The sequence below is a fragment of the Musa acuminata genome, chromosome BXJ1-9 (assembly GCF_036884655.1).
Source record: "Musa acuminata AAA Group cultivar baxijiao chromosome BXJ1-9, Cavendish_Baxijiao_AAA, whole genome shotgun sequence".
In the NCBI taxonomy this organism is placed as follows: domain Eukaryota; kingdom Viridiplantae; phylum Streptophyta; class Magnoliopsida; order Zingiberales; family Musaceae; genus Musa; species Musa acuminata.
In genome coordinates, this window is record NC_088335.1 from 46,169,433 (window position 1) to 46,183,126 (window position 13,694).

The window sequence follows — 13,694 nt, forward strand, 5'->3', positions numbered from 1 at the left end:
ATCGAGAGATGTTTCTATGATTTGGTCTCCTAATATGACATGTCACACATACATATTTAATATATATCTACATCGCATGCAAATATATATACATATCTAGTGTGTGTATAAGCAATTACACCAGATGATCATGGACCACAACCTAATATGATTAGGCCCGAGTCAATAGGCCTAATCACTCACATCAAGATCTATGTATGCAACGGTGAATCTCCATGCCCTGTGATCGTTCATCTCGTCCTTGTCGGTTCCGTCAATATCTTGATGCATCTTCATGCATCACGATCGTCCGTCTCGTGGGTCCCGCTATCGCATCCACGCTCCCGCTAGGCCTCCTCATGTAATTACAACTTAATCATAGGCACGTAGCCCCGACAATAAACGAGAAATATAATGGAGGCTCGCAGACCTCAATAATAATAATCACAAGTACACACATCACACGGTCCATGATCATCCGTCCACACATCATACATCACATGTATAAATAATCATCATCATGTAGGACTACTAGATAATAATAATAAAAAAATAATCAACAAAACCTTTTAATTAATTAATATTTTCTGAAATCAAGGACATTATAGGGAATTTCTGAATTCATAGGGGTATTTTCGTAATTTGGACAAAAAGACAGAAACTGGAATTTCTCAAATTCCGAGGGGCAAAACTATCTTTTACCTAGAAAACCCTAATGCCCTTTCCCCTTTTTGCTACTGTCGCCGCCGCCACCCTGCCGACGGCGACCTGTGCGACGGGGCGAGGGCACTGCCCTCGCCTACAAGCGGCACGCCCGCTGGCAGCGCTGCCGTTGCGGGTGGGCGCCCCTTTCGGGCGCCGCCACCTCCGCAGGCGGTGTTGTCCCGCCGGGCGACCGCCCCTATGGGGGGGGTTTCGCCCACGGGAGCAGTGGTGGCGGGCGCCGCTGCCCTGCGGCACCTTTGCCCGTGGGCTGCCAGCCCCGCTGGCAGCAAGTCTGCTGCAAGCAGGCCGCCGGCCGACTGCAGCAGACGCAGCCCCTGTGCTGCCCGCCTTCGTTTGCGTTGCACGCACGCAGATCGAGGGCAGCAACTGTTGCTGCCCTTCCTTGTTTTTGCGTCAACAATTTTGACGTCAAAATTCTTTCTAAACACAACACACGCAGTTCAAAACCAATCATTCGCACGAACAACCTAGCTCTGATACCACTGTTGGGAAATCCTTGGGGCGACATCACATGCGCAGCGGAAGAACAAGAAAACAAAATCCCCGATTCCCAAAGAGATGTTCGTCGTCGTGCGAAGATTGGTACGCAAAAATCCGCGAAACATGAAACCGCGTATAGAGTAGATTGTGTTACCTAGGGAGATCGTATATCCCTGTTTCCTTACAGATCCTTAGGAGAGGGTGAAGGAGGTCAAACGTCCTCCTCTCTAGCGGTGATCCACACAACAGGGTTGCGACGATGCTCCTCAAAACTCTAGGCCTACTCAGAGGTGGAGATAGAGAGGAGAATAGGAAAAGGCAAACAAAAGCTCTCTAGCCTATGGGGCTCTGAATCCCTCCTATTTATAGAGGTCCCATGTCAAACCCTAATGGGTCCTCCCCTAGTGGGTATTGGATCTGCATCCAATAAGACAAGGGCTCCGTCGGATATCTCATATCTGAACCTCTATTTATCGCAATGCATACCATATGTGTGTGACCCTCTAGGCCTAGTATAGAGCTGGCCGTGAGTCATACCTGTCAGAACTCCTTCTAACTCAGTGAATTATTATCTCTGTAATAATTCACTCGACTCATCGACTACGGACGTACTAGGCCACTATGCCGTAGTCCCCAGACGATACAGGGGAATCCAATCCATTGGACCTGTCTATCCTCAGTTACCGTGTACCTATAGTCCCTCATCCATTTAATATCCCAGAGACCGTATATCGAGCATGGTGTTGTCAGACCCATACGGTTTCTTCTCGAGTCTCGCTCTAATCGGATTCTCTCGGAGAACTCTTTCTCTCTCAACCCGAATGACCCTGGCCAGGGATTTGTCTGAGCAAGAACACATGAGATATTCCTCTCATGATGCCAAGAGTGGATGATCCTCTATTGACACTCAATAGCCCTCGTAAGGTCAACTACCACTCCCAATGACCAGTTGTACTAGATCTGGGACAACAAAACCTATAAGTCTGGTATCAAAGAGTGGAGCACTCATACAGGACATCCTTGGTGTCTCAAGTCTAAGGACCAGATACAACACTAGGACTACGGAATCGCTGTCTGACAATAAGGCATCATCAACCATCCAGCATTCCGTAAGCGGATCAATCAGTGAACTCATTCTCCAATGAGCACCTGTACTGTATCCCTGGTGTCCCTACACAAGCAGCTATGAGACCAGCTGCATCCATCATATGGACGGGTATACAGCACACCAGTCTGTCCGGTTATCACGATATCCCTCTCGAGTAACATATGATCGGGATTATTTATGATATGTGTTTAAAGGTGAATCGATCTCACTATCGTGATCTCATCACGATCCGATTCCCATTGCACAAATCCAAGGACATCACAATATATGTATGCATTTATGCAATAGTTATAAAGTGATATATGTCATAATATAATAAGCAAAAAGATTCTATATTAAGTCACACGTGTCATCACTCACGTGATTGGCTTGTTGGGCACCTATGACTAGCAACCGCTTGTCAAGGGCGGTTGCACCGCCTAGCAGAGCTCGGAGACCGAGCTCAAGCGGTGCCACCGCCTGACTGGGGCGGTTGCACCGCCCAGCCAGAGCTCGGAGACCGAGCTCAGGCGGTTCCACCGCCTGTCAGGGGCGGTTGCACCGCCCAACTAAAACTCGGAGACCGAGCCCTGGGCGGTGCCACCTCTGGCCAAGTCATCTGGGTCCGAATGGGCTGATCCATTCGGCCCAATTGGGTCTTTCAAGGGCCCAATTGCCCCAAGATTAAGTTAATGAGATCACCTCCCATTTCTAACTTAATCATCGTGCTAACTACGACAATTCGAAGGACAGCTTGCTTCGGTGCGTCAATCGCTTCTTCCGGTGAGCTTCCGGTGAACTTCCGTCGATCATCTGATGAACCCTCGGTGATGCTTCTGCGGACTTCTGGCAAAACTCCTGGACGTGCGACGATCCACTTGGCGAGTTCCGACGAGCTTCTTTTGGCAAGCTCCTGGATTTCTCGGATTTGTTCCCGCAGAACCTCCGACGACCGTCCGGACTTCCGTTGAGCTCTCGAACTCCCAACGTGATCATAGTCTGGACTCCGGCACAACTCCTACTGCATGTCTTACTTCCATCGTAGTTAATCCTGCACACTTAAAACAAAACTTCGATCGAGATAAATAATCCTAAGCAATTAACCAAGTTGTCCGGCATGTCATTGGTCCCTCGACGCTTCGTCCGATTCTTCGGCGCATCGTCCTCTCCTGCGGCCTATTGCCCAATCGGCCAATTGACTCTGCAACTCCGATATCCTTGGTACAATACCCGCTCTTCTTGGCCTGATGCCCAAGTCCACGGCCCGAAGCCTTCTGTCGATACGTCGATCGATCCACTAGCTCGACGTCCAATCTTCTGACATGTTCCTCCGGCACAACATGATTTTTTCTGCTTTAATTGTCTCATCCTGATCGAAGCATCTTGCGTCACTCAAAACGCAAATTAAAACATAAACACATATCAAGTGGTTTCATCATCAAAATATGAGATTCAACAGAGACAGCCTCGAGTCGTATCCTTCGGCTTGAGCCATATCCCTCGGCCGCAGACCGCCGAGTCCTACCTCAGCGCGGCCTTCCCGCCTGAGTTGTATCCCACGGCTTGAGCCATATCCTTCGGCTCGAGTCGTGTCCCTCGGACGTAGACTACTGAGTTCCACCTCAGCGCGGCCTGCCAGCCTGAGCCATATCCCTCGGCCTTTGTCTTATTCCTCGACCGCGAGATGCCCGAGGCCACACCTATGCGGTCTGCCCGCCTGCGTCATGCTACTCGGTCGCACGATGCTCGAGACCACGCCTGCGCGGTTAGCTCACCTGCGTCGTGCTACTCGGTCGCACGTTGCTCGAGACCTCACCTGCGCGGTTTGTCCGCCTACGTCGTGCTACTCGGTCGCACGATGCCTGAGACCACACCTGCACGGCCAGCCCGCCTGCGTCGTGCTCCTCGGCTTCCTGCTCCCGAGACACACCTGTGCGGCCCACTTGCGTCGTTCGGCTTCCTGATCCCGAGACACACCTACGCAGTTCACCCGCCTGCGTCGTGCTCCTCGGCTTCCTACTCCCGAGACACACCTGCGCGGTTCACCCGCCTGCGTCGTGCTCCTCGGTTTCCTGCTCCCGAGACCACACCTGCGCGGCCAGCCCCGCCTGCGTCGTGCTCCTCGGCTTCCTGCTCCCGAGACCACACCTGCGCGGCCAGCCCCGCTTGCGTCGTGCTCCTCGGCCTCCAGCTCCCGGGACACACCTGCGCGGCCAGCTCGCCTGCGTCGTGCTCCTCGGCTCCTTGCTCCCGAGACACACCTGCGCGGTTCACCCGCCTGCGTTGTGCTCCTCGGCATCCGGCTCCCAGGACCACACCTGCGCGGCCAGCCTGCCTGCGTCGTGCTCCTCGGCCCCTTGCTCCCGAGACACACCTGCGCAGTTCACCCGCCTGCGTCGTGCTCCTCGGCCCCTTGCTCCCGAGACACACCTGCGCAGTTCACCCGCCTGCGTCGTGCTCCTCGGCATCCGGCTCCCGGGACCACACATGCGCGGCCAACTCGCCTGCGTCGTGCTCCTCGGCCCCCTGCTCCCGAGACACACCTGCGCGGTTCACCCGCCTGCGTCGTGCTCCTCAGCATCCGGCTCCCGGGACCACACCTGCGCGGCTAGCCCGCTTGCGTCGTGCTCCTCGGCCCCCTGCTCCCGAGACACACCTGCGCAGTTCACCCGCCTGGGTCGTGCTCCTCGGCATCCGGCTCCCAGGACCACACTTGCGCGGCCAACCCGCCTGCGTCGTGCTCCTCGGCCTCCAGCTCCCGAGACACACCTGCGCGGTTCACCCGCCTGCGTCGTGCTCCTCGGCATCCGGCTCCCGGGACCACACCTGCGCGGCCAGCCCGCCTGCGTCGTGCTCCTCGGCCCCTTGCTCCCAAGACACACCTGCGCGGTTCACCCGCCTGCGTCGTGCTCCTCGGCCTCCAGCTCCCGAGACCACATCCGCATGGTCCACCCGCCTACGTCGCGCTCCACAATCACGTAATCACTCGAGACCCCGGCCCCGTCCCGGCCTACTCGACCGAGCACCTAACTCGCGACCACCGCCGCACGCACCACCCCCCTCGCTTTCTACTGTGGAAACCTCCACGATACCCGTGCCCCCTGCGGCAAGCCAACAGACGATCTCAGAGCTAAAGCCATGCATCAGACTCCCAGTACAAGAACCAACGCATAACTTCTTTCCGGGGGAGAATATGATAAGGGTAATAAACGCGACAAGACGCACATGACGTCAGTCGTCCTAAATAACGCCTCACACCCCGAGGTCAACGCAGACCGGGGCACCGACCAAGGCACATTAACGCCCTGCTCAAGCTCCGTTCTTCACGCCACGCCAACACCAAGGTCAGACGCTACCAGCCTGCCCCATGCAAGCGGGCACATCAGGAAACAGTAAGCTTCCCTATAAATACCCTTACATTCTGAACGGAAAGGGGACTTCGACTTGGACTTGGACTTCTACTTCTCTATCCAAAACCTATTCCACATCAACTCACTTAATCGTCGGAGGGGTCGGGACGTCCCGACCCCTCCGACCCGACCTTTGTGCAGGTACGAGGACAACGACCTCCCGCTAGGCCCCCAGGCGTGGAGCCACCTCCCGGAGGAGGCGACGACACCACACGCGACCACCGAGACGGACTCGAAGACCGCCTCGGGGAGATCCCCCCGTCATCCGGGCCCGAACCGAGCCGCGTCGGCCCCGAGGCCACGGCTTAAGGTTGTTTACGCTAACACCCTTCCTCCTCGCTCTCCTCCTCACCCTCTCCCATGCCGCCAGGTTCGAGATCGTCAACGGGTGCCCTTTCACCGTCTGGGCTGCAGCCATCCCCGGTGGCGGCCTCCAGCTTGACCAAGGCCAGACCTGGGTCATCGATGTCATCGATGTGAACAACAACGGGACGTCGTTCACCGGCAGCCGCATCTGGGCTCGCACCGGCTGCTCCTTCGACGGCAGTGGCCATGGAAGGTGCCAGACTGGGGACTGCGGCGGCGTCTTGGACTGCAAGGCGTACGGCAGCCCACCCAACACCCTCGCGGAGTTCGCGGTCAACCAGTTCAACAACATCGACTACTTCGACGTCTCCCTCGTTGACGGCTTCAACGTGCCCATGGAGTTCAGCCCCATCACAGGGAACTGCAGCGCGATCCGGTGCTCAGCGGACATCAATGGGCGGTGCCCCGCCGAGCTGTGGACGCCGGGCGGCTGCAACAATCCATGCACGGTGTTCAAGACGGACGAGTACTGCTGCAACTCCGGCAGCTGCGGGCCGACCACCTACTCCAAGTTCTTCAAGAGCAACTGCCCCGACGCCTACAGCCACCCGAAGGACGACGCCACCTGGACCTTCACTTGCCCCAGTGGCGGCGGCGGCTACAAGGTCATCTTCTGCCCCTCCGGTTCGTCGTTGTCGGCCGATGACTACCCCACGAGGTTCGGCCGTATCGCTGTGAGATTTGTGATCCCAAAGGCTCCAAGGACGTAAGAGGTTTCGCGCCTCGGATTTGTGTGCTGGATTTGAGCGCTGCCGTGGGGAAAGGGAAGATGCAGACTTTTTTGTACACTACCAAATCGTCCAAGTTTGACTTTGACTTTGACTTTGCGACTCCTTCCTAATGTCTTTGATAAAAGTGAAGAAGAGAAAAAAATGTTTGAGCATGTGAACAATTGTGAAATGATACAGAAGAAATGAGAAAAAGAACTGAGAAATAGAGAAGCACTGAAAAAATACCACCTAAATGATTTACTAAAAAAAGATCTTTTGGTCATCAATAAGTAACAGAATTTATATTAATATTTTTTAATAAAAAAACTCATCTGGAAAACATTTACTAAAAAGAGGTTATTTCGATGACTCCATAATCTTACCTTTAAATGTATTCATGACACTGTATCTTTAGATTAACAGAACTCCATTCCATGGGAAACTAGACAAAAGGCTCAGGCATAGGTCTTCCTGCCACACTTCAGTTTTCTCATCAGACTCCAAAAACATTTGAAGCATCAGTACAATTTTACTGTTCTTGCATAGCTCAGGAAATCTAGATTATTTTGATGGCACAAAGTGACATGAGCTGAGGTTACAGATCATGACAAGCAATCTGATGTCTTGGATGCCATCACAGATCTCTGAGACCATATATCTTGTTGTGTCCTGAACAGTGCATGAATTACTGAAGCCTGTAACTCTTTCAGTCTTTGTCTGGCTGAGGGAATCCAAATTAATTTGATGCCATCGAGTGACATGAGTTGAGGCCATAGATCATGACAACAAGCAGGTTGATAACTTAGAAGTCATCACAGGTCTCCTTGTATCTATGTATACTTATTTCCTGAACAGTGCATGAAGAACTGAGGCCTTGAACTCTTTCAGCCTTTGCCTGGCTTAGAGAATCCACATTAATTTGGATGCCATCAAGTGACATGAGTTCAGGTCATAGATCCAACAACAAGCAGTTTGATAGCTTAGGTGTCATCACAGATCTCCTTGTAGTGCACGAGTTGCTGAAGTTTGGAATAGCCACTTTGTTCATATGACTATGAGTGAGACCATGTGGTATCAAAGAGGAAGATGAAAGAAGCTTCTATGTTCAAGATGCAGCCCTTGCAAGAAAGTTGCAAATAACCAGAGAAGCAGCACCGGAAAACCATAGCATTGCACACCTCGTTTGACTGAATTGGAGCATCGGCATATCTGGAGAGCACTGAAATCTCAAGAGAAATCCTGGAATGGCGAAGAGTACCTACAATAATGCCAAAAGCATCATCTTGTACATATGATGTTTGAAGATAAAAATGAAGAGCACTGATATGGGAGCCACAATCTCTAGCCAGGCTAAGTTCTTCAAATTTGATGGCTGTATTATCAGTATGAACAGAATTGTGAAAGGATTTTAGAATGCAGGGGAACATTTACAATTAGCTTTCGGTAGTACCCATTTTGAAGCAACCAGTAAGGAGAAGGAAGAAGAAGGCAAAAACAAATTTGCAATCAAGTAGAGATTGGTTGTAGCTGATATTGATGATACCTATATGTGAACGAATAACTGGATTGACATTAGTTCATAACCACATGTTTACAATCTAGCCACAAATTGCAAAAATAAATGACAAAAAACAGGATGACATTCCAAGGTCTCCATCAGTCTAGATTGCGAATATAAGCTAAGATATTCAACATCATAAAACTAGAACTGATTCCAAGATGACCGCTAATGATAGACATCCGGGACAGAGAAGTATTTGGTTTGATCAAACAATATGTTTGTCCATGATAGTGGCATCTGTAATTATGTACTTCCTACTACTTTGATGTCGGTAATAGGACCTTTGGATGCTAATCCATGTTGTGCATAGAATACTAAATATACCACCTGCCATTTAAAAATCTTAGTTACAAGTCTAACCAGTGATTATCAAACAACACCTAGCATGGTCAGCATTTTCAAGTGAACAAGGCATTCTACGATGTAGTCATCACACGCTTGTACTGCAAGTCATGTGCTTATCAAATCAATAAATTTCCATTAAAAAAATATAGAAATCAGTGCAATAGAAGTAAATGAAAATACCTACAGGAAAGATCAAGCCATAAACAAGTTTTGGTCCTTAACATGGCATCCTTGAATAGAACTTGTCCTTTCTCGGCCAATGATTTGCATAACCTTTCACAACTCTGCAATATATTTTAAACGGCAGAAGAAAATCAATCTAGCTCGATAATACAAATTGAATGTGTAGCAGCTACCAGTAAGGATATGAAGTATACTTGGAATTCCAGAGATATTTCCAGTAGCAGATCCAATCACAGGGCATGTTACGGACCAGCACCAGCACCAGCACCCCAAAAGAATAAAAATGAGTCACACAGTAAGAAGCAAGAAATGCGGTAAAACCATATAGAAACAAGCTATCTAGCATATCTCTGCTTGCAATGGCATTATCGGGTTAAGTTTGAGAATCAAGAACTTTAAGGTTAACCTGTAGAAGATGTGTTCAAGGGAGTAAAATCAGTACCCTTTTGTGAATTTTTTAGGTTGACTTCAAGCAGTCAATATATGTTATCAAATGAGTTCTTAATTTAGTTATTGTAGATTCTGAGTGAACATGCATAATAAAGTACAGATCAGCCAATCTGTTTAGTTATTTGATTAAAAGATCAGAAAGGAACATGGAGGGAGACAGATCAAAAAGATAATCTAAATGGAACTTAAGTGGAAAGATTACATCAATAATAGTACTTAGTTTAATATAATTTTCCAGAGCAGTGGGATGTGGCCAAGAGAATGTGTAGCTACATCATGGCTGACCGTCACATGTATCTCTCACAAAATTGACCATCAAATGCGACTTGATGACTATTACCTTATGATTATACCGTACTTCTTCAGATTTACAAATATAAGCATCCAACAGATACACCGTCATCAAGTTTCATCTTTCTTTCTGCACTTCAAACTATAATAGCATCAAGGTCCTAAAACTTGAGTAAAGCCACGTCTAGTGGCGAGGTCACAAACTGATATGGTACATCGGTACAAACAGACAAAGGAAAAAAAGAAAGAAGGTGGTAGGTGGGATCCATACAAATAGATATTAAGATATATAAACATAACATCCTCCCTGCGTATCATCGAGGTCCCACTGATGGCTGTTTTCACCGTTCAAGGGTCTCAAAATGTTTGACCGGTTCTATTTTATGAGTGTCAGACTGGTTCAGATATTAAAATTGTCCATTGCAAGAATTAAAAAAATAGATCAATGTATGCTACCAACACTTTTGCATCACTATAACCCCCGACCAGCCTGCTGCTTGAACCAGTAAATACCATCAGTATGGTCAGTACACCATGGTTTTGCTGGAGACAAAGATATATAACATGCTCAACTACTGACTTGATGCTTTAAAATGTGACTAATTTGATTCTAGAAGTATCTTCTGTAAGAAGACCTAGTCACTCATTAATAGGTGGGAAAAAGAACCTAGTTCATAAGAAGCATCCTCTTTGCATCATTAATACACATATATTTTTACTAATAGGACAATAATTATGGTAAGTGGATACCAAGTTAATTCATTCAAGATTATTAGGAGCTTTTTTTCCTTAATTACTGAAACATTGAGAAGAGAACATAAGTAAGATGCAAGAGAGAAACTTTCCGACAATTACCATCTAGAAACAGAGTCAAAGATGTTTGGCTTTAAAACCAAAAAGCAGAAAATCTAAAAATAGGCTGCAAAAATGTTAATTCTTCAAAGGAAAGGTTCTTGCACTTCAGAATCAATGATCAAAAGCATACATAAAGTAATGAAATGTAGTAAATTTCCAAAGGAACTAAATCAGAAAAAGGAAAGCAGCTAGAATTAGTCGTAACAAACATCTATAATTTCATTTCACCTTTACCATATATTTGTTCACTTACTCGAACGACCAACACGAACATCCGGAGTAAGGCGATACACAAAAAGCTCCATCACTTGGGAAACCAAAATTTTTTTTGTACAATCAAACAAACAAATCCGTTCCTTTCCTCCACAGGGTCTTGATTGACTTGTGAAATAGAAACCATGACACGGTTAGAACAAGGGCTACACTCTTGCCACCCAGAAGTCCCAAAAGGACAACTGCACAAAAACACAATTGATGCGAGCTCCCTGATTTAGATTCATACAAGTTTTCTCGACTAAATTCAACATCCTTTCTGTCATGATCGGTCACCTTGTTGAAGGCATTGATGCTTAGAACATATCCACTACCGAGCACTGCATCACTATCATCATCTCCATTGACTGCTTCATCTTCTTCTATTTCTGTAATGCCATCACAGGCTCTTCTTCTACTCAAATCAGAAATCAGCTCTTCCGCGTTCTTCTTGTCACTTCGTCGGCGAAATTTCTTCGGAACGAACTTCCTGAAAAGCTTCTTCACCTTCGAATTACCCTTCGAACGATGATCATGCTCATGGCAAGCCTTCCCAGCTCCGACAAGATCCCTCCTTTCCAACAAAGCCTCCCTCCTCGGATCCAAATCAACCGATTCCACCGAGTTCCTTTCTGATCTTACTGTATCCGAAGAGCTACTGATGCCAACTTCCCTAATAGGGGAGACCACTCCTCTCCCTTCTAAATCACATCCCCCGACGACGACCGAATTCAATCTGCTCTGTGCCTCCGGACACGGCTTCAAGAATCCAAGCATTTGAAAGCTCATGGAATCAAGCAGCCGAAGTGCAAAGGCGGAGACTGTGATCCCCACGACAAGCTTCTTTCTTTCGATAGCCAGAAGCACCAAAACCGACATCATTGCCAAAAGAAACCCCAACCCTGTCTTTAACCTCTTCCTATCCGTCTCAGTAGAAATGAGCGACGACGAACAGACATCCTCAGTCACCGGAACGGGGCTGTTTACAAAGGCGGCGCCGGGTCGAGCTCCATCGTCCGACGGTGTCGCTACGACGGGGGTTGCGACGGGACCAGAAGCGGAGGATTCGAGGTCGGACGGAGACAGCTTCTTCTTCCGCGAGGGCTTCTTCAAGCGGCCGCGGTTCTTGACGACGAGGTCGGCGAGGGAGGTCGGGAAGCCGGTCTGGACGACGAGCGAGCCACCTCGCTCGGGAGGCCGGAGTTCGGCGAGGAGCCGGGACACTCCGCCGCCCCCGCCGCCGCCACCGCCCGCCCGGAACTTCTTCCACGGGTTCGGCATCGGGCCAACCGGCGATCATGGAGGGGGCAAAGAGTCGGCGATCTACTCGGCAATAAAGGATCGCATGCTTTATTTCTCCCGGTCACGTGGTTTGGTTTCCTCGCCGCCCGAAACGGTGTCCAACTTTACAATTAGCCCCACCGAACATTACATTTTATACAAAAGTAATACATACTTTCGCCGACAAAGCCGCTTTATTTTTACACCTAACCCCTCCAACCAAATCGAATTTGCACAAAATAGACAGACAGAGAACGAATGCGGTGACGACTCGCGTGAATCGTTCGGGGCGGTGACGGGCTGACGCGATATAACATAAAGATGAAGCGCGTTCGCGCGGTGTCAGAGAGACTGTGGGAATCCCAGGTGGATCACGAAAACGGACGGCTCTGATCTCAATCTGGAGTTGGTGAGGTTACAATCTCAAAGCACCAAAACATAAAACTGATGCCTCCGTGTTACGCGTGTCAACCTCTCGTGGCGCGGTCAACGTGTCACGAAAGGTACGACAAAGAACAGTGGAGTTTGGGGGTCTGATTCGGGCCGGATCGATCAGGATCCGAATCCGATATGTTTGGGTTAGGTTAGGATTTTTGGATAATGATCATAAAATTTCTTATATTTTTAATGTAAGGGAGTGAGTGGTTGTATTGCTCTTAAGGATCTAATTAATGGCCAATGTCCTTTCAATAATAAAGAGAGAGAGAGAGAGAGAGAGAGAGAGATCAATACAAGGATGGATTGGTTATTAGTCACTCTCGCTAAGAACAGAATAATTAATGTACCATCAAATTGAGGATAATTATATGAATATTATATAATTTTGGTGAAATTGGACACATCTCTACTTCTTAAATAAATAAATAAAATTTGTCTAAATTTGGTCATAAAGGGTCCAAAATATGGAGGCTTGGAACTCTATATCTTTTTTATGTTGGATGTTGTCTTCTCACTTGTGTTCCTCCTTCGATTGGCCATTGGTGCTTGCCTTGTCACCATCCATCCATTTGTGACTTGGTGTTGGTGTTCATGCCTTCTTGATGTCTTGGGGATGGAGATGGTGACCACCAAAGCAAAGAAGTTGGAGAGATAAATTGTTGTTGTTGTTGTTGTCTTGGTGGAGTATTTTACAGTGCAAACTCTACAGCTATAAGATGTTGACCAATAATTCTATATTGGATGTTGACCACTTTTGTGGTGTAAGCAGTAGGATCCTTGAGTTAGTCTGCACCAGAAACAAAATCTTTCTTGCCATTGCTGATTGCAAAGTTGACTTGGTATGTAGTGCACATTGAAAGAATATTGGAGGGAATTTGATGATTGAATGTTGAGGAAGCTTCCATAGACTTTAACCAATTATTCTTTAGTTTCTTGATGTCTATCTTCTCAAAATTTAAAAAATATTATCTTTACAAATTTTAAAATAGCATATTTGTCCTTTCTAATTTAACCAAGTTGTAGTTGTTATGATCAACTTCTATAAATTTTTTTAAAATATTATAAGAATATACATATATATATATATATATAGTCGTTATAGTCCATTAAATTTATGTTGTTATCTATATGATTATAGGAAAAATCAACTACGCCCATTTAGATGCTTCAGGGCTTTATAAGTCCCCTCTTATGTTTCATTGGAACATGAGCTTCATAAATTAATGATAAAAGAAAAAAAATATAAAGTAAAATAAAGATGAAGATTTTTTTATATGTAT

At 47.7% G+C, this 13,694-nt stretch overlaps 2 protein-coding genes across 7 annotated transcripts; one reads left to right on the forward strand and one right to left on the reverse strand.

The window, feature by feature from the left end:
* The first annotated feature begins 3,956 nt into the window (after positions 1 to 3,956).
* Positions 3,957 to 6,926, forward strand: LOC135594153 (protein P21-like). The gene is made up of 2 exons (XM_065084563.1): positions 3,957 to 4,037; positions 5,850 to 6,926. The coding sequence occupies exons 1-2, from the start codon at positions 3,957 to 3,959 to the stop codon at positions 6,756 to 6,758; spliced, it is 990 nt and encodes a 329-aa protein (XP_064940635.1). The 3' UTR covers positions 6,759 to 6,926.
* A 174-nt stretch (positions 6,927 to 7,100) lies between these two features.
* On the reverse strand, positions 7,101 to 12,111 carry LOC103999086 (uncharacterized). 6 transcript variants are annotated; one of them, XM_065084137.1, is made up of 3 exons: positions 10,697 to 12,111; positions 8,849 to 8,946; positions 7,202 to 8,016 (listed from the first exon to the last, which is right to left on the reverse strand). In XM_065084137.1, exon 1 carries the CDS (start codon positions 11,974 to 11,976, stop codon positions 10,780 to 10,782), a length of 1,197 nt encoding a protein of 398 aa, XP_064940209.1. In that variant the 5' UTR covers positions 11,977 to 12,111; the 3' UTR covers positions 7,202 to 8,016; positions 8,849 to 8,946; positions 10,697 to 10,779. The 6 variants fall into 6 exon arrangements, with proteins under 6 accessions (XP_064940205.1, XP_064940209.1, XP_064940208.1 ...); XM_065084136.1 differs by having other exon boundaries at positions 8,845 to 8,946; XM_065084134.1 differs by having other exon boundaries at positions 8,849 to 8,948; positions 9,042 to 12,111.
* Positions 12,112 to 13,694: the final 1,583 nt, after the last annotated feature.